Raw genomic sequence first — 26917 nt, 5'->3', positions numbered from 1 at the left:
CATTAATCATTTTCGTATTATTAATGGATATTTTGCTATGCGATGCAAACCCATTTCTTAGCTGCTATTTCTGGGGTTCATTTACCTGGCACTTTGGCTAATGAAAAGTCTATTAAACTGGTGCTATTTGCTTAAACCGCAAGTAAATGAGATTTCCGGCCATAAAACAGCAAACACGGATATTCGAAATTCGAAATTCAGCGAATGTCCCAATCAAAGGCACCCAAAAATAAAACTCCAATTTCAAGTGCTGGAAATCATTTTCGTTCTTCACGTTTCACCCAAAAGTGAGCAACATTTCGGTGTTCGCATGCCCTCAAGAATTTGTTCATGCATTTTTTATGGCACGAGCAAGTGTGTGCAGGTGTGGGTGTGGGCGGGTGTGGGTGTGGGCGTGGGTAAGGGTGTGGGTGTTTGGGCCCAACATTTGAGAGTCGCGTGCCTGTAATTTCTCTTATATTCTTGGCAGATAAATTACTTTTTTCCACGTCACTTGTCGCTGCTATATAAAGTGCTTATCTTGCATTTAAGTTGCTTTGTTTTTTCTTTTTATGAGCCACGCCCACCTGCCTTGTTTTTTTTGTTTCAATATTTTATTTTCCTTGCATTTGGCACTGTCTTTATGATGCAGCGCATAAAAAGTCTGATTTTCACAGAGCAGAAATATGAGGCGCACAGCTGGCGGCAAGTGCACAATCAAAATCATGGCCTAAACCAGATTCTATGGGCCCAACAGCTTGTTCCATAACAAAAGCAATTCAGTTTCCATATTATTAGCCATATGTATATATATACGTATGTATATCTATTTGATATGTGCTCTGGGCCAAGGCGTGGCCTGTCCTTGAAACGCGAATTGTGCACAAAGCGTTTATGAATAGAAATGATAAAGTTGTGGAGCCCCAATTGGGTAGCTTCGGTTTTGTACCAAAACAAAGTCACTTCCATGATAAGAAACGAATCTTATTACTTATCGATAACAATAACAATAATACATATATTTAAATATCTCATCACTTTAATAATACTACACAATAATAATAATAATCTAATATATTGTAAATTATTGTTATCAAAAATCGATAGTTACAATAGTTACGAAGGATTTGCGTTTCTTAACAAAAATTAAATTTTATAATAATTAAATAAACAAATGGATAAAGTATTTTATTTTAGCAAACCGTATTTATAAAGCATTGATAAATCTCTATGTGTGTACCCATTTTAGCTAATAATATTTATCGATAACTGTAAGTTATCGATCATGACCTTCACTTTTCTGATAGAATAGATCATATGTTAGCCTTGAATAAAATTTTGTTAGCTCTCTCGTGTGGCATTTACCACATTCCACATTTTTATAGGGTATGCGAAAAGAATACTGTAAAGCTGTACTCAATGACGTTGCACTTTTATTGTGCGCCCTTCCGCGACAAGCCTCATAATCATCAACATCATCCACAGTGGCCTCCTTGTCGTCTCAACTGTGCCGGGCCACGCCCACTCGCTGAAATGCCTGCTGCCCACTCATCCTTCGGAGAGTCTCTAGTCGCTATACAATTGTCGGCTGTGGCTTTTTTTTTTTTGTGTGTCAACAGCAGGAGCTGCCACTGCTGCTGCAAGGATAATAACAAGGCATACAACTTGCAGCAGCATCCGAGTGGCACAGTCTAAAATATATTATCCCGAGAGTGTGTGGAGCACAGTGGCAATGTTTGCCTTTCATTGGCGACAAGTTTCTTGGCTGGAAAAACAATTTTCGTGCAAATATCATTTATCAATTTGTTATTAATGTTTATAAACTAAGTCAGCTCGTAAATAAAGCTGGGACAAGAGCCCTTTGTAGAGAGCACAAAGGTAAAGTTAGAGCCTTAAATTTAAGATAAATGAGCATTTTATAAATTAGCCAATATACAAATATAGAGTTTTTGTGATTAGCTTTTAATTAGTTATCAAATATAAATATTAAATAAATAAAAATATTAAATAAATATTAAATGCTGAGAGGTAGTTAAAATGATAAAAGAATTTGTCATATACATTTAAAAATAACTAAGGGAACTTGACTCCTAGCCAAGATATTACGTTGAAAACTCGTAGAGGAGCTTTACTAAAGTTCGGTGTGTTTATTAAACGGACAAATGGATAAACGGATATATAGTGACTCAGTTCATCATCCAGAACAGGAATAAATAGACTTTTACGCGCGTGCCACGCCCAGCTCTGCCTATTACATAACGTTTTACGAGAAGCCAAACATCAAAATTTACATTTTCAATGGCGCACGCCTACATAAATATAAATGGAGATACTTTTTGCAATTACGAGGAAAGTTTAATTAAAGAGTTTTTATGTAAATGGTCTTTTTGTTAAATGCATTCCAGCATAAACGAAAATCTCTTTAAAATTTCAGTTTATATCTGCAACAAATTGTATATATGTATGTATGTATGTACGTTGACACAGCATCCGTTCACGTTTATTTGCCATATATCAAACGTTGCATACTTTTAGGCTCGGCATCTGTTTCAACTGCGAACCGTTTTGTTGCCTCTTGGCCATGTTGATATTTGCCACAATCATCCAACCACCCACCTGTCCACCCTTTCGCCCGCCCCTCCCTCTGCGCTGTTGTTCGCTGACCATTTATGATTTATATGACCGCGAGCATTTCGAAAATTCTGTATTGACTGAAGCGCAGAATTCGCGTTGCGTATTATGAAATACGCTAGGGCAACACCTCTGCAGAATATTCCAGATCCCCTGCCCTTCTCGCTCGCTGTCAATCGAAAGTCCATTTATTTATTACCGATTTTTTTTTTGCTCTAGCGCCCATGCATATATTAATCGATAAATATTACGCTTCAGTGAAATATCCATAACAATATATAGTAAAAATATAGCCAGTACTCTGCCTGAGTGCATATCCAGAGGATGCACTCGTGTGCACTCGACAAATATAAATGCCATAAATTATAAATATAAAATATTTGCTATAATTTTCAGCACTTAATTTATGCGCTCAGCGTTCTTTTGATCTTTATTAATTAGCAAATTTATAAAAACAATTTCGTGCAGAAAATTACAAAAAAATGTCAAATTTAAAAGAAAAGATTAAAAAATTAAAAAAAAAAACAAATTTAAAAAAAAGTATTGCGAAAATTAAAACATTTTTTAATAATTAAATAATTTTTTGTTCAAATTAAAAAAAAAATCATATTATAAAAAAGAATTATTAAAAAAAAATATTTTATAAGAGTATTATTATTTTTTTTTTTTTAAGAGTATTATTACATGTTATTTAATATTATTAAAAAATCATATTATAAAAAAGAATTATTAAAAAATAAATATTTTATAAGAGTATTATTTTTTGTATTTTTAAGAGTATTATTACATGTTATTTAATATTATTATATACATTACTTTTAATTTTAGAAGTCAACATACATACATACATACCTTGGTCTTTTCATTGTTTTTCGGATTCCTATACTATAAGAGTATATTTATTTAGGAATTGTATTTGTATGCAATGTAGCATTTGATATATATTTGTTTATTATTAACACTTTAGTAAAATATATCATCTAAAAGTTATTAGAACTATTTGCTCTCAAGTTGCGGCTTAGGGAGAATTTTAGCTCTCTAGGCTCCACATCTTTCAATATGCCCAAAGCTAAACAACGTTTTTGGGGGCTAAACGTTGGCAATTAGTTGGCTACGCATTGCACTTGCTCGCCTGCTCTGTTGCTGCAACAATTTTTAATTTGAAATTCCGGAAGGTAAAGACGTGACTCAGACGCTCTGCTAGCGAGCTGTTAAGACCTGCACAGACACACGTCCATACACACACACACACATGTGCGACACAGCCGCAGCGCGCGTTGCAAGTATCTTGAGCTAATTTCATTAAATATTCATGGCCACGAACACAAGCAACAGCAGCAACAACAACAATAACAAAGACAACAATAGAGGGACGAAAAAAAGAAAATAGAAAGAAAGAGAAAAGGAAACGGAAAAGCCAAATGCAGCGGTGCAACTCGATTGGCTGCAGTGGCGCCTGCTGCTGCTGCTGCCACACAATTTTTAACGTAGCACGAAAGTTTTGGCCAATAAGCCACACACACACACAGAGATACACGCATACACTCACAGTGTGTGTTCTAGTTTTTGTGCCGTGTTAGCTTAGGCGCAGCAGCTGCCTCTGACAAATTATCATTTAATCATTTGGCAGTTTAGTTCATTTTTTCTGCTTCTTCTTCTTCTCTTTTGGCCTGCCAAAGTTCAAGGATAGACTCGGCTGTTAGCTGATGATTATGTATTGATTGATTGGCAGACAAGCCGTATGCATACATCAATATATATCAACTCGAGCAGAGGCCTAAACTAATTTGTTTTATGTGCAGCTTGATTTGGTATCCTTCTCACACTCGCTGTCTCTGTCTTTCTCTACTGCTTTATACTAATTAAATTAAGCATTACAAGAATGAGCTCTACAGCTCTGCAGTTCTTTAGCAGTTGCCAAAAAAGATAATATATATTTATATATTATATTTTATATACATATATCTCTCTGTCCAGACCTCTTTTTTGCTGTCTTTTTCTCTGAATTGCAGCTGCTGCTGCATAAATAAAACAACCGCAGATAAAAATGTCCCACGGTGCGACTCGAGCGTCTGTCTGTCTGCCAGTTTTTTGTTCTTCCATTTTTTTTTTCTCTTCTCCGCTTTTTTGTTTGTAAGATGTCCATTTGGCTGTCCGCCCATAAAAGGGCCGACTGTGAGCCGTACACAAACATTTAAAATGGATCCACAAAAGTTTATGTGGGCTGCCCGCCAGACAAGTGGCAAATGTTAAATATGTAACTGCGCATAGGCCACAAAGAGCTGAGCAGCTGTGTGCCAGCCATAGTTGGCATAGCATCTTTAGATGCCATAATATATGTATTGCGTGATAGGAGTTACTTCTCTCTCTCTCTCTCGCTATGTCTTGTTCCTCACTCTCTCTCTCTCCTTCTCACATTGTTTGTCTCCTCTCTCTTTCTCTCCCGCTCTCCCTCCTTCTCGCGATGTCTGTCTCCTCTCTCTATTTTCTACCTCTCTCTCTCCCTTTCATTGTCTCTCTTTACCTCTCTGTCTTCATTTGCGTCTCTATTTTTTCTCTCTCCCTCACTCTCTGCATAAGTCTCTCTATATCTGCCTTTCTTCTTTCTTCAATCACAATCTACGCCTTTCTTTTGCTCTTCCTCTATGTGCACTGTTCCACCTATTGCTACCTTCTCTCACTTTCTCGCTCGATGTGTCATACATCAGATCATAAATTCGACTTTCAACTCAATGAACATGTCAATTCCTTCTCTCTCTCTCTCTCTCTCTCTCTCTCTCTCTCTCTCTCTCTCTCTCTCTCTCTTTCTCTTATCTCTCTCAGGTGCTTAATAAAATATTAATTAATTAGTTTGTCATACATCAGATCATAATTTGCGCTTTTAACTGTTTCAATATGCCACAACAACATCGCCCATAACGATAATAAACATAATATTGAAGCGGCAAGCAGACCGCAAATGCAAAGTTAATATTTAATGCGGATTTTATGGCAAACATTTAAATTAATTGCGAACGCGACGCTAAGTGCGCAATCAGCATAAGCGACGGGAAAATTCAATCAAAAAATTGAATCACAATTGACGCGGCGCCAATGCTGAAAAAAAGCCAAACAAAATCGACAGGAATAAAAAAAAGGAAAATAATCATAATAATATTCCGCAGACACATAAAAAAGTTGTTCGTTTTGCAAACCACGAAATAATTGAATTTTATATTGAAAATGGGGATTTGCCAGCCAAAGAGGGCGAGGCTTCAGCCACTGCCGACTGGGGTAGCTTAGATAACTATAAAGATAGTTTGGCTCAGGGTGGCAACGCCACACGACTATTGTGAGCTCAACTGGAACGTGAGGGAGCAGCAGCAGCAGCAGCCAAAGAGTAAGAGTAAATATTTGATCTAAACTTGGGTGTCGACAACATCTTTGCAAACCTAACGCCCATTTTAGTCCATGCCAGTTAAAGTTAACAGGCACTTGGCATAAGAATGAGAAAGAAGATAGAGAAGGAGAAGGAGAGGGAGATATGGAGATTGTTTTGTAAATGTTTAACATATCACTATAAGTTGCTGACGTAACATGACTTGGGCTAACCTTGAAGGTGTTATTTTGTGCAAGTTAGCAGCAAGTTTAACTGACGGTTAAACGTTGGTTTCTGTATAGAAATTTGAAAAACAATTTAACTCTTAAAAATGCATTTTTCAAGGGTTTTATATTAAAATCCCGACTAAAATTTTGTTTGATATAAAATAATTTTTATTAGGGATATTCCACTAAGCCAAAATAACATATTTAAATTAACATTTTTATACTTTATCCTTTTAGTTACTTCTGATTTTCGTATATTTATAATAAAATTTATTCCTGCTGATATTATTAGTGTTTCTTTAAGACAAAATATATTTTTTCACATTTCTATTTTGATTTAATTGAGGAATATAATCTTGAATTAATATAATAAATGCGCCTTCTCTTTGATATTTTCCAAAGTAGAATTATTCCTTCACAGGCATCCTTTTTATAGTTTTGACTATTGCCTTGCCATTAGCTTTCTATCTCTTTTCCTTTTTACTCCCACACCACCTTCATTTGCTCATACATACATACAAATATCTATAACATAGAATATATATTTTTTATTTTTATTTAAGGATTTTCTTGCAAACTTTAATCTTTTTTGTCCATTTGGAAAGAGGAAAAATTTCTATTATTAATATACTATTTTCACCTTCTCTTTGATTCTTCCCAAAGTTTCCCTCTTCACCGACTCCCTTTTGGCTACGCCCATGCTTCTTTCCACTTTCTTTTTTTTTTTTTCAATCAAGCCACCTGCATATCCGCCTCACACATACCCACAAATATCTAGATCTGTGTGATGATATGCTTTTGATTGTATTGCGCCATTAAATGTGCAGCAAATGAAATAAAAATGTGAATCGCAAGGTGTTAAAACGTGCGAACGTGTTGCAGTAGCCAGCACATTGATATAAATGTGCATGGTATATATCTATGCAGGTGTGTATATGGTTGTATCGGAGCTGACCAGCATATGATGGCATTACCATTAGCTGGTCCGTTCGCACTTTATGTGTTCGTAATTGAAAATTAAGCGCGTGTCATCAGGCCAGAGGGCCACAAAGGTATAAGTAAATGTTGGGTCAGTGGGTGCACTAATGGGGCGTATAACCTATACAGCTTGTATAGGTTTGTGCCAGGTGTGTGTGGGTGTGTGGGTGCTTTGCTTTGCCGTTGCTTCGCATTTCAATTCGCACTGGAAAATTGCCAGCCAGCCGAGCGATGCACTTAAATCCGTGTGACGGCTGCCATGTGCGGTTAATTTGTTTCAAATCGGCTTTAGCCGGGCGCTCACATAGAAACAGACAGAGATAGAGAAAGACAGAGAGAGAGAAGTTCATATGGGTTAGAGAGAGTGCAAGTCATGTGCAGAGCCAGGATATTGTGTGTGCTTGTGTGTGTCCTTGTGCCTCGTGGGTGATTAGTTTTTATGGCCTGCAGACATGTTCTCTGCAGTGCATTGAAGCGCTAAGAAAGAAAGCTATTGTGAAAATGACAAAATGAAAGCAACAAACTTGGCTTGAATAGTCAGGTGGCCAGTTGTGATTGCTAGCTATACATATATGTTATATAGCCTTGTACTATAGATACTTACTCTAGCTGAAGATAGCAAATGTGAGTTTCTGACTCTGCATTTCTCTGATTTATTTACTTTTATGAACTCCTGAGCAGACCTCCATAAATGAAGTGTATGGTATTGCAATACGGTAGAACAAATGGATGAAGGGCTTGAATCGCATTTTGGTGTTCTTTTAGGCCACATGATTGAGGCTACTCTATAATTTATTATTACACTCGAGTCGCGATAATTTGTACCCCGACAAGCCGCAAAAAATTGTTATCGACATGAAAAGAGTTCGCTCTCGATAATTATCGATAACTCGAATCGCTGTGTAAATCGAAAAAAACTGTAAGGGGATTGTCATTTCGAATTATCGGATTTCGACTTTACTTACCATCATCATTGTAAATCCAGCAAATCCTAAGTTTGTGTAATACGTGACTAAGCAAGATTTAAATACAAAAAAACTTTTAAACTCAAAGTACAAATCAAAAGGACCTAAATTTCTGACTTTAGCTAGAGGAAAACTATTATAATTACGCCTTCAGGCATACAAGACTCAAGACCCAAGCGTTGCTAACGTAGGAGTTGAATGTTTTATAGATTTTCATAAACTGTCTTAAGTTGTTTTGAAATTAAAAGTTATTTTGAAATTAATTTTGTCAACATAATACTTTAAATTCTTATACCTCCATTAAGAGTGAGATACGCTCTTTCTCTATCCCCTGCACATTCGGCAATTCAGTTGAAATACGATGCTGAAATATAAACTTGTACAGGAAATTGCTAGCTAGCATCACATGGTGCTAAGAAAATTCGACTGCCGCCCCACGTTGGGGCGTGTGTGTAAGACATTTATATCCGTTTCCGGTTCCAGCACAAAAGACAGCCACTAGATGGAATTCTCTCCAGCATTTGACTATAAATTTGGCGGGACGCCTTCCTCAACTGAAATAAATCAAATAGAACAAGAGTTGGAAAATCAATGAGTTTTACAGTTTGAAAGTCACTGAGTTTGCAGAAGAGTAAATAATGATAATAATGTTTATATACTCAAGTCCTAAATTTACATCATTATTATTTAAATTAGATTTTAATTTGTAATGCAGAATCTAAGTGCACACTAAACACTTGACTCAATTGAATTGAACTGCATTTTAATTTCGTAAATTTAACCCTTTTAATTTCGCTGCCCGTGGCCAAAAGTATGCAGCACGAAAATGCACTTGAATTTTCAGCAGACAAAACGAAAGTAATTTGCATGCCATTTGTTTTTGCTTTTCAGCGAATCCATTCGGAGATAGCGCAAACAAACAACAGAATTTGCTACTAACCCAATTTCAATTCCCATATAACCAACATCCAGCCCTAACACTAACTACAACAACAACAGCAACAACTACAATGGAAATATTCGTAATGCGCCTTTTGCACGCGATGTTGAAAAGTAGAAAATATGAGAAGACAAAAGGCGCAAAATAAAAGTGGAAAGCGTCTGAAATATAACGGAAATGCATGAAGAGCATTATACGGGTTACAATTGAATAGGGTTATATATAGTATAGAGCGTAGCATGGCCAAGGGTAGGCTATGTAGGGGTGCCAAAACTAAAGTACCTACCCATACATACATATAAATGTGGTTAAGCAAGCGCTGGCTTGTTGGGCTTTCATTGTTTGTGTATGTGGTTCGCTGTGGGTGTGTTGACTTTTGTTTAAGCACACAAATAAATACATGCATACATACATATATAAATGTGTATATGTATTGGCACAACAGCAAGAGTAACTGACTTTTGGCGCCTTCTTCCTTTCGGTCTTTGGCCGGAAGCAACAAAATGAATTTCGCAACCGCTGAATGCTGGCTGGGGGATTTTACTTAGTCATTTTGTTGGTGAGTTTTGACAATTAAGTGAAAGTTCAGGTGAAGTGGATATGGCGCATGAGTTATACACTAACATTTTTAGGAGCTTACGAGAGTTAAATTCGAAATATAAATCCAAAATTTTCCATAGGATTCAATTACTCAACTTAGTTCATATATGATATATTTGTATTATATATATTTAATTTAAATATATTTAGCATATATCACACACACAAAGAGACCCTTATGGCAGAGACAAACTGCAGTATGTAAACTGCAAAAGTTTTATTAATTCTCCCCATTTTTTTTTCTTTTTGTTGTTTTCATCTCTCACTAGTTGCGCGCATAAAACACTCGGGCAACGCCGCAGGCGTTCGTTTTAATGCCTATTATAATTATATACATATATAGCTGTGTATGTGTGTGTGTGTGTGTGTTCGTAGTCTGAGCAGTTTTATGGCCTCCTGCTGCCTGCTCTGCTCTCTGCATCAAGCGTCGTCACAAATCAGCACAAAACAAGCTCACTTAATGACTTGCCCGCCAGGTGGCGTTGCACAAAATGTTATGAGTGTCAAAGTGTGTAAAGACTGTCTGTGTGAGTGTGTAACTGTGTATGGGTGTGTACGTGTGTATGGGTGTGTGCTTTTGCTTCCTTGTATAATGCATTTCATACGCCTCGTTGACGAGGCGACATTGTCACACCCGCACTCAGAATATTAATATCGGGTATATTCTAGCAAATTCTTAATGGAAATTGTGACGAAATGCGGAATAATAATAATAAGAATAATAATATTAATAAGAATAATAATATTAATAAGAATAATAATAATTAGAAGAAGAATAATAATAAAAAGAATAATAATAAGAATAATAATAATAATAAAAAGAATAATAATAATAAAAAGAGTAATAATAATAATAATAATAATAATAAAAAGAATAATAATATTTAAAAAAATAATATTAAAAAAAAATCCATCTAATAATATCTACAAACTTTAAATTCTAGAATTTCGCAGGAATTTTAAAATCTGTTATTGCAATTACTTTTAGGTTTTACATCTTAAAATTATTTCACTTTTAATAAAACTAAAAAACAATTTCGTTAGCAAAATTCTACTTGTGGTGTAGGTATTCCATTAGTTGGGTCACATGGAAAATTCATAGTTTTTTATGTTATGCATACACTCTTTAACACACAGCGCTGAGGTGCTGACATGACTCGGGTAGATTTTTTAATAGACTTTGCATATTACGAGCACGCAGCGGAGGTGTGGCAGAGTCAAGCTTGGGGCACATGGAGGCCAGTCAACTCTATGGAAGTTGCGGTCGGTCTTTTGCGGCAAAAAAGAAAATAGAAAGCAAAACAGAAAACATCTCGAATGAATGGAAATTTGCATGCCCTTGCAGTTGAATAGTATGCACATAATTATATGGTCATGAAATGAAGTTTTATCCTTGATGTGTGGGCATGTGGCTCGATTTAATTATGCGAAAGGGTGCAGACGAATTTAACGAGGCAGATGCGGCTCCACTTGAAGCTGGCATACAAATTATTAAATTTGTGTGCTGATAACATAATTTGCAACATTCTGTTAGGACTTGAACTAAGTTTATACTAAAGAGTTGGCCCTTATCAGTTCGTAGCAGCTGAGATTTGAGTACCTAAAGAGATTTACATAAATGGGAATGCAAGCTGAAGTTGAATTACTTATAATGCAAATGTTTGTGCTTGTGCCGTAACAAGTATTAAAATGAGTTCAACTTAATAAACGTATACCAAAGCTAGCAGATACATATGTATGTGTTTATGTACGCGCAAGTAAATGCTGAGATATGTGAATGAATGTGAGTCTAGCATACATTTGAGTGCTTATGCAAACGACCTTCGCCCTCTATTTGCTTCCTGCCGTTGCCGTTGCTTTATTCAAGCTGCATAATTGAGAAGAGCAAAGGAAAAGCCAGAAGCAAAAGCAAAATGTAAAAGAATAAGAAAATGTACGCAAGTCTACAAAACGTTTGACGTTTGAAACTTTTGTTTAGTGTATTCCCCTTAGCACTGCCCCTGTTGGCCCCGCCTTGGCTGCCCTGGCTGGTCCGCTTGAGTGTCGTGTCTGTGTTTACGCCTGAGCGTGCACTAAGACAGCCGCACATCCTGTGGATGCACCTCACTGCCAAACGAGTGTGTGTCCTTCACAATCTATGCTAGCATGTGCCGAGAATTTATCTCAGAGAATTTCAACAGAACTGAACAAAAAATATAAAAGTAAAACTAGATATACTATATATAAACTAAGTTTTCCCCTAGCAAATAAAATAAATATATATTTTTTTTGACATGCAGCTAACATGCATGTTAATTATGTCACACACACGACGGGACTTTGAAGTATGGTTTCAAATTGCCTTCACTTGAGAGCATTTCGAGAGCAATTAACTTGTTATCTCTCTAACATATATGGAGCGCATAGTTACAGCTGCTTATCTGGGCTATTACATTGCCCTAACTCTCGCTTGATTTGCGGCCAAAGTTAGTTTTAGACATAGCCTCAAATGTTCTTCGCACAGCTTTGGCCAGCTTTGTGGTGCGAGTGCCAACATCTTGCGCCTGCTGCAGCAATAGACAAGTTTACGCTAATCCCCCAAATGCTCTTCTAACCCCAACCCAATGCCGCTGCTATGCCAAACTTTGCAAAAGTTCAAAGTGAAGAAACTATGTGAACTGCATTTGCAATGCGGCATAAACTCGAACCTTCTCCTCTGCATAGAAACTAAATCTGAGCGGTATGCGCGCACAATTCGCAGTCTAGAAATTGCAGTTTCTCTACCCGTTTTTGATAAGCTAAATAAACCACAAGTTAGGCAAACACGAGAAACTGTTGAAACTAATTAAATATATACAAATATACATATATATTTAATTAACTATTTTATGGACTATAAAGTTTGCATTGAATGGGTTGGAAATTGGAGACATATAATAAATAATTTTATTTAAATATTTTCTACGTTTGGTTAAAGCCTCAAATCACGTGTCTGCCTGCTCAAAATATGCTCAGGATAACGTTCGAACGTCACAACATGCAAAGCTCAAAACCGATGCATGCGAACGCAAAACGAATGCTAATGCCAAGTGACATACGTGGCGTATGCGAAATATTCGCTTTGCCTGGGGGTTGCTCATACGACGCGTTGCTGTCGAAAGTGTTTTTCTGCATTTTTTTGTTCTCGTCGCTTCGTTCGTCGTTTGCTCGTTAGCCTTGTCGGAGCGTCAAAATTAAATGACATTGTTTTTAAGCAGGACGCAACTCAATCGTAAATCATGTGATTGTTGTTTCAATTTTTGTTGTTGTTGTTGTTACTGCTGGCTCAGGTAAACAGTGTCATATAGAACCCGCAGTTGTCAGTCGCGTTGCCCGCATGTTTTATATGTTTGGGCAAAGATTTGATATATATGTGACAGTTGCTGTTGCTGTTGTTGTCGTCCCTTTTGACAGTTACATGCGCTGCACTGCGGAATGACAAACGAGACACAAAAAGTGTAAAAGAAAAAAAGTTTTCAAAAAGAAGGTATGGCACAAATAAAAAGAATTGCAAAGAGTTGCATATAAATTTTTGTGTGGAGCGTCAAGAACTTAGTTTTCTCTGTACGTGACAGTCAGCATTTTTCAAATGCTCTCCTTCTCTCTCTCTCCCTGTGTTCCTCTCTCTCTTTCTCCCATTCTTCCCCCATATCCAGAGGAATATGACAGACATTTGGGTCAACTATCGACTAGCATTTGTAGCGGCTGACAGCGACACGAGCTTCAAGCCCAAAAAGGGCGAAGAAAAAACAGAAAAATATATATATACATCTATATAATTTTTTTTTTTTTGTTTATGAAAGTGTTGCAGCACTCACCGTAGAGTTAAGTTGGACATTGCTTTGGGTTCCCTTGGTGTTGTTTTGTTTTTGGGAAACCACTCAACTGCAGTGAAAATTGATTTTAATTGCCTTATGATGTTGGAATCGTAAAGGAAAAATAGAAAACAAAAACCAAGCACACAAAATGTTATGTGGGTTGCAAAGGTGAGGAAAAAATAATAGAATCGGTTGCCAAGAAATGCATATTGGCTTAAATAATTTAGTTTTGTGTCAGACACGTTGTAAAAGTTGAAGCCTTGCTTGACTGGCAAATGATTTGCAGTTGAAGCATGTGTTAATCAAGTATAATGAATACGGGCAATTGGACCAGATATTGATTGTCATGTGCTAGCAAATTCCTATGCGGATATTCACAGGTATCCGCACAGGATATTGATTGGCTTATCTAGATAGGGTGAAAGCCGTGCCAATGGAGGGTGTGTCGGAGCTTTAGAGGAAGAGAAAACTTATTTATATATATGCAGAGGAATATTGAGAGAACTACAGTCATCTATGCTAGCCATAGAGATGAATTGAAGTGAAAATTTGAGGAGATAATGAATAATTTATTTCTCATGTTCTGAAATGGAAATCCAATAGAAGTTGCATTGGGGTAGAGTCGTAATTATTCACATAAATTCTCTTATAGCAATAAAAACAATCAAAATTCCCTTAGTATTTCAGCAAATCCAAAATTGATTATTTAAGCAAAAGATATCCATCTCTCCAAATAGAGCCTTCAGTGTATTAACGTACTTGTCATTGAGTATTAACACACTGTTTCGTTAGACAATGCCTTTTATCAGCTGCCTGCATGATCAATGCATAATATTCAATTTCTAAGGCCCCTTTCAGCATTTAAATGCGATTTGAAATTCGTATTTGCCAGGCCGAAATTGTTGACAATAATGAAGCTGCCGAACATTCTGTGGTTATGTTTATTGTCTCTGTGCGAATTGTTACCCATGTTACCCGTTCTGCATGTTCTCTGATTGTTGTAGTTGCTGTTCAATTTAGATAGGATGTTTTGCGTTTTGTTATGCAATTTCCAGTTGCTGTGCGGTTTTTCTGGGCTCTCTCGTTGTGCATCAATGTGGTTTATAGCTGAAAACATGCGGCACCGCCCAATGAAATTCCACTCTCAAATAGAATGATGGTGCTCAAAAGGGTTACGTTCGAAAAAGAAACCACATATTTAGCAATGCTTGTGGCTAGTTTTTATTCTCTGCTATAAATTTAACATACAAATGAAACATATGGCAGTTTAATAATTTAAATTTGTATTATTTATTACTACCTGACGGGCTGCTAAATATTTAGCAATAAACTATTAGTTAATGTGTAAAAAATAAAATGATTATTTGAAGAAAAACAAAATTATTTTATTATCGATAAACTCAATTATTACATTAATGTAATTAATATTTATTTTAACATGATTTTGATTTATTTATAAAAAATAATATGACTACTTGTAGCAAAAAATAATAATAAAAAAATACTTTATTGATTATCGATAACTTAATCGATATATTCCAGTAGATTTACTTTTGTTCAACATTTAGAGCAAACAATTAACCGCAATAAACATTGATTTATTTATTATAAATTTTTATTGTAAGCTTTAACTATTCAACTAATTGTTTTCATCATTAAAAAACTATCGATAATATATCGGTCTTACTGCAGCACTAATGAGTCAACCACTCTTATTTACGACCTTCGTCACAGCCATCACAGTTCCTATTATACCACAAGTTGATTATATTTTAAGTCTCATCCGCCTCGAAATGCAAAGCTTGCAAATCAATTGCGATTGCGATTGCAATTGCAATTTGGAAAATTGGTTTTGGGGTTTGGGAATAGGGCGTCCATTGAAGAATACTGTGAAGGTGCATAAGGCAAGGTGTGATAGTCTGGGAGGAGACATCAATTCATGTGCCAGCGAACGATTTACATTTGAAATTTCTTGTTGCTGTTGTTGATGGCCACAAATGCATTTTGAGCTTTTGCGCTTGTCCAGGCGAAATAGTTGAAGGTGGGGCTGACGGTGGGGCTGAAGTAACATGTTGCACGTTTGCTGCCGCAAGGCTGCCGTCCTTTGATAAATGTCCTCAGTGCCAGCGTCTCGATACCGTGGGGCATGATAAATTACTTGCATATTCTAAGGCAAGCTTCACATACCAAATAGCATATTTCTTAAAGCATTTTCTTAGCTGCAGCCAGTCGATGAAATTGCGAGAGGAATTTCTGTGCAATTACGTGATAGACAGTATATCCCCTATGGATGCACTTGACTAGTAATGTTTTTAAAATGTGCTCAATTCGAAGAGAGCAGCGAGTCCGTTAAAGCATAGTTAGATAACATTTTGATCAAATTTAAGATGAAGTCATACAGAAACCAAGCAAACTATAAAAGCTAAGAGATTGTAAAGACTTTTGTATGCCAAATTAAATTAAGTTGAGCCATAATCTAGATTGCGGGCTGTTTAGGTAATTCTCTTTATCAGAATTTCAAAGGATTTTATACTTCTTCCATTTACGTCGCCTTTATACAATTTCAGTACATTTTATTGTCAATTTCTATTTTCGTTCCTAATATAATCGCAACATTCCGGCGAGCTCAGTAATCCGTTTATCGTTTCCAACGTATCTAAGACTCTTAATTATCGCCCAACTGCAGAACATGTTCATGGGTAAAGGCTGGCGCACACCTCTAAGCCACTCTAAGCCGATGTGCCACACGTGTTGCACAAATGCTTCAACGCATTAATTTCACGTTGAATTTCCAGCTAAAGCCCCATTAAGTCGAACGCAAGGGAAAAATTCTTATGGGCAATCATAAGGACGGCGCTTATATAAACACCCAGAAGGCGGTTTTATTTCGACAAGTGTTGTTTGTTTCTACCTCCCACAGCCCACGCACTTTTTCACAATACAAATGGCAAATGTTTTTTTGCCTTTCCCTAGCCTCCTTTTTTGCTCGACTTCATTTGGCTTTTGTTATGACCTTTGCTTATTGTTCTCAAGTTTTTTTTTTCTTGATTGTTTTCCCTGTATACCCTGTTCTACGTAGGCAAAAAAATATTTATATTTCTTCCGCCGAGTCTCTGGTTACTGCTTATATGAATTTTAAGTAGCTCTGCCCAAGATAGCTCTTGATGACCTTTAAAGATAAATTTTAAGCAGTACAACTGGCGTCACTGCTAGTTTTGGGTCTTTGTTTTATATAAAGAAAATAGGGCATGCTAGTTGAAGGTAAAATTTGTTTTTAGAAAAGGTTCTTAAATTTGTAAGCTGTAATGATTAATAACGAAGTATTTGCTCTAAAATGTATCGATCAATAACAAGAGATCGATAAGAGTATTAATTTTCTATAAGTTCTTAATCAATCCATTATATGGTCTAATTAGTATTTTTACGATAAATATCGGTATCGAAAATATATGACAATCTCATTTGCATAATAAATACCGATTATATTGTATAAATTTATGTATATTTCATTCTGAGCTTATTGTCCGTTACAGAGTATATAGTCTACTATATATAAAAATTCCTTCACATTTTTAATATTTCTTGACTTTTTCAACAACTGCTCCCATTTCTCTTTTTGTTTTCTTTCGCTGAACAAGCATTTTGCCCATGGGTGGTCGAATTTTCAATCTGCGCTGGGAAATATGCAACGATTGCGCTTGGCTCTGGTAACAGCAGGCGAAAACCAAAGAATATCTACAATATGTGCTTCCTTTTGCCCATGCTTAGCTGACTCGCAACTAGTTTCCATTTATCTCTCGGCATGTGTTTTGCTTAACTGCCTTGAAACTACTAGAAACTGTTTCGCACAGATGAGGCCCATAAATTGCACAGAAAAAACTCTCTCACTTGCTCTGTATCGAGTGTAAAATATGTCCAGCTTAATTCTCAAACATTAATTGTCTGGCTGACAGCAGATTGTAGTCTATCTCTCTCTCACTGTACATATGTATGTCTAGAGCTAGGACTCTCCGAGTCGGACCCAAGACGCAATAAAAATGATTTAATTTTACGCACGACTGCAAAATTGTCAAAAATTATTGCTCCCTTGGGCGAAAAAAATACATACATACATACATATAGAAGAAACAGAAAACGAGACGCTATTTTTAAGAAGCTGCGCAATATGTGATGCGTGAAATGACATGGGAGAAGCTAGCGGGACTAAGCTGATATCCTGGGAAATACTTAGAGAATGAACTTGATTCATATGGTTACATGAAATGATGAATGGATGAATGACTAAGTGGGAGATGGAATATTGGGAAAGATCCCAAGCTACCTTTTAAAGAACCAAGTAATATATATATGTGGAGAGAAAGGGCAATAATATCATGATTATCCTGTTCTGTGTTTCGTTAGAAATATATATTATTATAATATATATCTGTCGGTCAAGCTAAACATATGTATATACTATATAGTAGTCACATGTTCTTATAAAATTATGTAATATTTAAATATTTATATATTTGAAGCTTTTATTTTCAAATATTTCATATCATAATCTGTTGTAGCTCAAGCTATAGAACTTCACTACAGGGTATTAAAGACATGACTAGCCTCACACACACTCACACATATCCATAAACCCAGAGTAATATCAAAAATATTGTCGCAGACTTTTTCAATTTATTGACGAGTTCTCAGCAGACGCCGCTTGCCCATAAAATAAGTATGCTGTGCATAATTTTTGCCGTCAAATATGCTGCGAAATTTCAGCTGATGATGAAATTATTTGCGCATTTCTTTTTTTTACTAGCGAATATGTTTGTTCTTGTTTTTTAAACTTTGCTCTTTAAGTCAATATTTCTGCGCAGTTTAATTTGTAATTGAAGTTTTTTGTTGTTAGTTAAAGTGAATTTTCCGTTTGGGCAACTGAAATTGTTGGCTTTGAGATTTTCGCTTCATTTGCCGTGGCATTTTAAAATGTTGACCCGCTTCCGGATGTCTGGCAAGATAAGCCGCTTAGCCCCGTTGATGGATACGAGCTAATGGCTTGTGAAAATGTTTGTAGCCGCTCGGCTCTAGTAAAATATACGAGCCAAGTTGGCAGTATGGACGAAACAGTTAACTTGATTGAGTTGTTGCAGCTTTAAACAGGACTGGGAAAAACTGTCCATCATCTGGGCGTAGATATTCCAATAAAAACAGAAACTTGAAGTAAACAAAGATTGAAATGAACTTTGGAAGAGAAAGCATCAAAACAGCAATGCTTAAATAACTAAATATTTAATGAAAGGCTGAAAAGAGGAGTGATTTGGGAAAATGGTAGGGGAGTGTAAAAAAGTGTAGAGTGTGTGTGTGTAGACTCACATCTTCAGAGAGATACAAGGAAAGAGAGCAGGCCAGAAGAAAAATATGAGAGTTTCTATAGTATAGCAGGAGCGCAGGAGAGAAGGAGCGTAGGAGAGTAGAAGAGACGAACAATATGAGAGTTCGAGAGTAGGTGAGATGGAGAATCGGAGATTAGGAGTAGAAGGGTTAGAGAAATGGTGAATAGCGGAGTAGGAGAGAAGAAATATAGCAGAGAAGAGATCAGAGAGGTGGAATAAAGAGAAGGTGTGTATTGAAAGACATAATATCTTTATTGGCCTTTTTCGATTAATCTATATTGCAGAATGTTTTTGGTTACAAATATAACACTACCTCATAATTGGTGTCAACGTTGCTAGTCTTTCTAGTATTTCTCTTCTGCGCACAAGCTGCTAATAACGCTTTGCTCTATCTGTAGTATAATCGTAAGTAGGTAACCCAATAGCACAACATTTACTGCTGCAATTGATTTTGTATACCACAGAAGCATGTCAATTGGGAAATTTAATATTTAATTAGGCCATGATACACCGATGCGATATGTAAAGCGAATTCTCGAGCATATTAAATGCCAGCTGAGCACACTGCTCAACCTCTTCTAGCAAAAATGTTTCATATTTTTGCAGATATCGCTCATATTACGCTTAACCTCGACGACAATCGTTTATTGATTGGTCATGCAAATTATGCATGGCTTTGCCTAAGTAGTCCAAATAAATCGCAACTCTTTGGATTTTTTATGCACTGCACCGACCAACCCCCGCTTAAATGTTATTAATACTCATGCTAAGCTACCCCTGACCTCAACCCCCCAATATCGATATTCATGTGAGTGAGCGTGTGTGTTCCTCTGCATGTGTGTGTGTGTGTGTCAATCGATAAATTTTATTTAGTTCCGTTTGCCGCCTTCCGTTGTCGTCCCGCTCGTCCGTTGCGTTGTCAGGCTAAGGACATGCGTTGGCGCTTAACCCACATACCATAACTGAATTTTTGCAGTACAGTGAGCGCCCGCTTTTGTGTACATTGTCATTTGCTGTACTTTTTTATTAAAGCCCCGCCCCCTATGATTTTTTTGTTCTGCTTGACTTTGACTTTTTTGTTGTCTTGCGTCTACCTCGCTCCGGCTGCGTTGTGGCCATATTTTAGTATTTCTATTTTTCCCGTTGCGTGCAGCGCTTCTTTTCGGCGTTTTTTTTTTTTCTTATATTTTTTCTTTTTGTTTTCCTTTATTTTGTTTATTGTCTCCTCGCCAATTGCCGGTCTTCGACAACGGTACAAATATTTTTATATTAGTCCATTCTTACACATTTTTTGGTCCAGATAACGAAATTTCTTTTTGTCTGCTGTTGCCTAGTATTTTTTGGTAATTGGCATTTACTTTTGATTAGAGGGCAAATAGATTCACCGGAAATTCTAAGAATTTAAGATGTGATGTTAAGTCGAAGCAGGTAGAAAATTGGGGGTACCATTTTTTGTAAGAATACAAAAGCTTTTACAATGGAAATGTGATCCATGTAAAAATGCAAATTTAATTAAAAATTTATATTAAATTTTGTTTCTTCGTGGTTTTAATTCATTTCTAAAGAAAACACATTTTTTTTTAGGTTATTTACGTTGAAATTACCGCCATAATTTTAGGTGCTTTCTTGAAAATAATTTCGATGCTGAAAAGTATGCAATGGATATAATCTTGGAATAAAATTCAATTTAAAATAGAGAAAAGAGATTATATACCCAATATTCCTATACAAGATGCACTCTACTACATATATCTCAACTGATTTATTGTGTAAACTTTCCATAATAATTAAAGATTGCGTAAACTCAAATATGTAAATGCCATCTCATTATTTAATCCCAACTTATCAGAGCCAGACAGCTGTAAGAAGAAGAAAAAAGTAATGAAGTAAAAGAGTTAAAGTTGAATCATTTATTTGTGGCCGACGCCTGTCTGTTCCCCGAGGATATATGTTGATATTTATTGCTGTCTCATTAATAAACCTTTGCCGACGCCATATTGCGAGCAATCCTTCATTATGGCAATTCCCGCGAGCTCTTATCGATTCAGCAGTTGAATTGCGGTTGCAGCGCCCGCTGCGTGTCATATTGCAATAATTATGTGCAACATATGGCGAAATGAGCAATATGCAGTGCGGCTCCTTTGGGTCTTTACATCTCGCCCCCAAGAGCCACGCCCCCGGAAAAAGTTTTGCAACTGATAACAATCATTGAGCTGTTGGCTCGTTCGTTCGTTGTGGGTTCCTGTTCAGTGTTTGCCTCGCTCGAAACTTTTCACATTTTCTATGGCACGCGAAAAAAAAAAGAAGAAGAGTTCAAGGACATGCCATTTAAAGGTGGGGCCTGGTTCATGGGGCTGGGTATTCCCAGTGCTTTATTTAACTTGTCTGCGCTGCGCTGCGAAAATTGCATTTTCGATTAAGGCGGCTATGTAAACTGCAGTCGGGCACATTCAATAAAGCGGCTCGATGTTTGTACAACATATTGTGTCGATGAATGTGTGGCAAAAACTTTTGTTCAGCGACCTCTATGCGATAAGAACGAAAGTTTTTCCGGCCATGGAGAGTCGTTGTGCATGTCTTGTTAATGTGAAAGAACTAAAGTCCACAGAGAGTTCATTTCCTAAGAAAAACTTTAGAGAAGCTAAGACAGCAGCGTCTTAATATTTGATGTATATTAAATAAGTGTATTGATTAGCTAAACTTTTCTTTATATATATATATATATACATATATTTGTGGCTGCATATAGAAAATAACTAAATAATTTGGGTTGAATGTAAGGAAATATTTCTAGTATGCTGGCGCCGTAATTATGCCTAATCGTACCAACCTTTCTTTTATCTATTATCGTAAACACGTGCATAATTACTTAAGTTACTTTTCCAACTGTAATCAAATAATTACAGGACATATATACTATATATATAGGTATATAAATGTAAAGGAGAAACTGTAGAAGAGAAATTCTGTGTAACCAAAAACCTGCCCCATTTAATTATATTAGACTGCAATTAGCTGTGCGTTTAGACTGTAAACAACCCCCAAAATGAAGGCAAGCCAAAGAAAGTTAATAGTGTTGGGTTGTACAGATATCCTGTAAAAATGACAAAATGAAAATGCAAAGGGACTTAAATTTGTTGGTTACTAAAATAGTAAATAAATATAAAAACCTATATAAATAATTTTTAAATAAAAAGATACGAAAAGCTAAATAATTTAAATAATAAAATATTTAAATAATAATAAAATATATAAATAATAATAAAATATATAAAAACTAAAAAAATAAAAAAAATATATATAAATAATTGTAATATATTTAATAAAATATATAAATAATTAAAAAAGAAAATAATAATTACTTATATACAAATAATTAATAATTTAAATATAACATATATTGCTTAAGACTCTCACACTTTAGTAAATGGATTTCGAACTCTTTTGACTGCCAATAACAATATACCCTCTGTGCTATGGGGTATATGTAATGGACCCCATCAAAATTGCATAGACTGATGACATCAGCGGCAGGCAACCCCTGCCCATGCTAACGCCTGACTGCTGTTCGCTATCAATTTCCTCCCTGCTCCCACCACCACATACCATTCCGCCGCCCACTTCTCTTGTCAGTTACCCTGTTTTAAAGTGCGTTGAACTGGTGCCAAGTGGATACGCCCCAGTGAACTACATTGCAGGATGGCGCCTGCCAAAAAAAAAACAAAAAACCAAGAACATACGAAGTCTAAGCACGTGCACTGCGGGCGAATGGAGCAAGGGCCCAAAGACCAATTGGCGCCAGGGCGCCAAATAACTACGCACATTACCAGGAGCGGCCAGGGTAGCTGGGTTGAGATGTAGGGTCTTGGGTCAGTCGACAGCTGTCGTAATCTGTTGAGGCATTTGCTGGATTTGCATACCCTGTAGTCAGTGGAATGAGGACAGGAGAGGGTATATTGTAATGGAGTGAAACTATGTAAACGAAATTGTTTATAAAGAGTGAACAGAGGCTAAGTAAAGCAAACAACTGTTCTTGTACAGGGTATTTCTTAGTTGTTCATAAGCAAATATAACACAAACTTGCTTCTCTTGTGTATTTATTATGACAGGGTAGCTTTATGTCGTTCACGCCCTTGCTGAGTTTCTCTCTGCCTTCTCTTTCCGACTCATTTAAGCCATAACAATTTAATTCACGAAATGTTTGTTTATTTCGTTCGCAGGATTCAGCTACCACACGCATTCCTCGCCTGGATGGCCACTCGCGCATACCACCGCCGGGCAGCTTTGGCAGCAGCTACAACAGCACCGCCGCTGCCACCACCACCAGCACCACCACCTCACACATACGCCCACCCACAGCGCTGAAGTCGACAACACAAATCTTTCGTGCGCCCGCATTGCCAACCAATGCCAATGGCAATGCCCATGCCAATACGAGGGCGCGTCCCATTAGCTCCTATCATCCGACGGCTGTGCCGCTGCATGATCTGGGCGCCAGCATCAGGAAGAGCGCGTCCGGCGAACGATTGAACAATGCCGTTAGTCTGATTAGCAAACGCACCACGAATGTGCTGAAGAAATACTTTGGGCAGGGCAAAATGATGGGCAGCAGTGCCTCTGCAGCTTCCAACTGCTCCAACCTGATGACCAGCTCGCTGCCACAGACGCCGCTGCCAACGGCCAAGCAGCAGCAGCAGCAGCAGGCGAAGAGGCCACCTCAATCATTGCTAACTAGCAGCACGCCCATGCCGCTGATGCGCTCCGAGACGTTTGTGTGCGATGAGGAGGAGCAACAGCTGCAGGAGAGCAAGCCCAGTCGGATGTGCTTGGAGCAGACGCGTCTCTCCAGCGTCGGCTTTGGGCGCACCTTGGATATGGATGTGAGTGAAAGTGGCTGCGCGCAGAATTACAATAGGACTGCTCTGTTGGAGAAGGAACAGTTGGAGCTGGATAAGAATGCAGCACAGCTGCTGAGTCAACGCAGACGCACCATAATCCTCTCCAGCAATGAGGCAGCCGAGGGCAACACGAGCTGCGCCCAGCCAGATCGTACACATAATATAATCCCCGCCAGCAATGAGACGGCGGCGGATGCCACACAGCTGCTGGGCAACCACAGTTCCCATCGGGCAGATCGGACCAGACCCGTTATACCCAGCTGCAACGAGCCAGCAGATGCCACACAATCAATAAGCAACCTGAGCAGCTCTCGAGCGGATCGCACTCGGCCCGTAATCCCCTCCAGCAGCGAGGCTACAGATGCTACACAATCCATAGGTAACCTTAGCTCTTCTCGAGCGGATCGCACTCGGCCTGTAATCCCAGCAACGGACGAGGCAAGAGATGTCACCCAGCTGTTGGACAATCGCAGCTATCATCGAGAGGATTGCATGCAGCTCGATAAGCCAGCCAAGCAGGATCTGGATAGTACACTGACTCACAATCTATCGCTGGACTTGACCAAGAGCATGGATCAGCTGCCGCTGCTGGAGCACATGTCCATGCCCTCGGGCCTGGACATGTTGAGCGGCGTCAAGTCGGAGCAGCCCGCCGAAACGGAGGTGGACAACTCCGAATTGGACGTTACGTTGACGGCGCTGGCGCCGAACAAGAGCAACATGAAGCTGCCGCTGAATTCCACCATCAATACGGAACGGCTGCTGGACATTAGTGGGCTGCACTCGCCGGCCCGGCACATTCAGCTGCTCAACTTGACGCGCGAGTTCCTGGAGCAGTCGCCGCCCTGCATGAATCCACAGCTGGGACGTCGATCTGTGCCGCAGCAATCGCTGGTGTGCCTGACGCCGCAATGGGCGACGTCGACGACGACGCCGCTGTCCGGACGCTTCCAGCAGTCGCCGGTGCCGGTGCATTTGCTGTCGCCCCTGTTGAAGGCGGCCCGAAGTGATCTGGTGCTGCCGACGCGCACGCCGGAGGGTGAACTGCTGCCCAATCCCTTGGATGGCACCATGACGGCTGTTCAGCTGCGTACGCCGCGCTCCTCGCGCTACAGCTTCGGTCTGGACTTGCAGGAAACGACTCTGGATTCGTCTATAGAACTTGTGGATGGTTCCATATCGTCATCGCAGCAGCAGCTGCAACTGTTGCAGCAGCAGCTGTTGAAGAAGCAACACAGCTTCGATCTGGATGAGAGTCTGGGCATACTGACGCCGGATCAAATGGAAGAGTTCCTTGACTCATCATCCCACCACAACAACAACAACAGCAATGCCATACTTAATCATCAGCTGGAGCTGCAGATGTTGCATCAGCAGCAGCATTACCAGCACAGACTGCAGCAGCAACAGCAGCAGCAGCAACACTTGCAGCAGCAGCTGCGCCTGGAGCAAACTCCCTCGCCCGAGGAGCTGCCTCTGGATCCCATAGAGCCACAGCTGGCGGCTGCCATAGCGACGCCTGCACCGGCGTCCACCTCCACCTCCACGTCGGCCGCTGTCGTGATCGCCACCTCCGTCGCTGCGCCCGCTGCCCAGGTGAATGCCAAGCTGAGCAACAGTTTCATCACCAGCGTCACCAGTGTGACCAGCCTGGATACGGGCTATCAGGGCGATGGCGAGATGTCGCGCCCCGCCTCACGCGGCGCCTGCGATCATTCGCCCAGCAATGGACCCCACCTGGGCCGCGTCAGCCGGCAGCCCAGCTTTCCACCCCTGCCCATGCCAGCCGGCGGAGGTGCGCCGATGCGTCGTCAGGATCCGATGACCGATTCGGATTTCTTTACCGAATCCGATGCGGACGATGTGCTGCAGCGTGGCGATCGGCGGGCCCAGGTCATCGACGGGCAGCTGTATGGGCCGGCTATGCAGCCGAGTGCATCGGTGCCGCAGCTGGAGGACTCGTGCATGGAATCATCGGGCATTTTTACGGATGTCGAAAATCGCTGCGATGAGGAAATGCGTCTGCCCGAGCTGGAGGTGGACATGGAGATGGATGTCGACATGTCGCCCGACGAGTCAACACAAACCCTACGCAAAGCTCAAGGTCAAGCGCAGCGGGAGAGAAGCGAGCAGCAGCAGCTCGTGCAGCCACGTCCGCTCTCCTCGTCGTCGGCAGCGACGACGCTCTCGAATCGCACCTCGTACTGTAGCGTGGACGGCGGCAGCGCCAAGAGCTTTTGCGACGAAGCTTTCAATGCGAGCAGCGCCAATGGCAGCGGCAGCGGCAGCAGCAGCGGCAGTGGCAGCGAGGCCCAACAACGATCGTCAGTACAGCGCGTAGCTTCGCCGCGTCCGCACGCATCGTTGACGTCGCTCTGCACTGTTGAGAATTTACAAACGGCTTCGGTTTCGGCTTCTGCTTCGCTCTCTTCCAGCTCGTCGCTCTCGTCGCCGAAATCGTCGGCGTGCAAGGCAGCGGCAAATCGTAAACAGAAATCGCCCCAAACGCCGCGCAGTGCTAAGGCGCCCGTTGCGCGCAAATCTCAGACGCCCAATAAATGGGATGCCGTAATGCATAAAATCGCCAGCAATAAGTCAACAATCAAAACTAATTACAATGATGTAAAGTCCAAAGTGTCCACCACGCGTCCCATGACCGGCAGCGGCGCCACGCCCACTGTGGCGCGCAGTCCTTCGAGCAGCGGCAGTCCGCGCATCAGTCCCACTGTACGGCGATCGCCGTCGGTGACGCCGTCGGTGGTAAAGCGCAGCACTAGTGTTAGAAATGCCACGCCCACAACGCCGACGTCAACGCGACAGCCACAGGATAAAGGCTCTGTTGGCGTCGGCGCCGGCGCCAACGTCAATGTCTTTACACGCCTCACCAAATCACAGTCACCCACATCGCCCACTGCCAGCACAGCCGGTGCAGCAAAGCGTCTGCAGCCGCTGATGGTTAAGCGGTAAGTCATCCAATTACACTGAGCAAAATTTGTGAAACCAATAGAGGATTGCATTATTGGCATTTGCATTGCACTAGAGCTCTTTGATTGATGTATTGTAAGCAGCGCCTACCTGTATTTCTATAGGTGTTTCCATTACTTCATTCCTTTTCAACGATTCTACTTCA

General features: G+C 39.4%; 1 protein-coding gene across 1 annotated transcript in view; it reads left to right on the top strand.

Moving 5' to 3' along the window:
• Positions 1-26917, top strand: part of toc (toucan) — a 109748-nt gene that overhangs the window by 1696 nt on the left and 81135 nt on the right. The window contains exon 2 of the mRNA XM_089257575.1: positions 23110-26750. Coding sequence (XP_089113701.1) covers positions 23110-26750 — 3641 coding nt within the window. The remainder of the gene's footprint in view (positions 1-23109; positions 26751-26917) is intronic.

This window comes from Drosophila navojoa, chromosome 3 (genome assembly GCF_054131105.1).
Source record: "Drosophila navojoa isolate 15081-1374.11 chromosome 3, UAZ_NAV_1.0, whole genome shotgun sequence".
NCBI lineage: Eukaryota > Metazoa > Arthropoda > Insecta > Diptera > Drosophilidae > Drosophila > Drosophila navojoa.
This window is presented reverse-complemented; position numbering and strand designations above follow the sequence as displayed.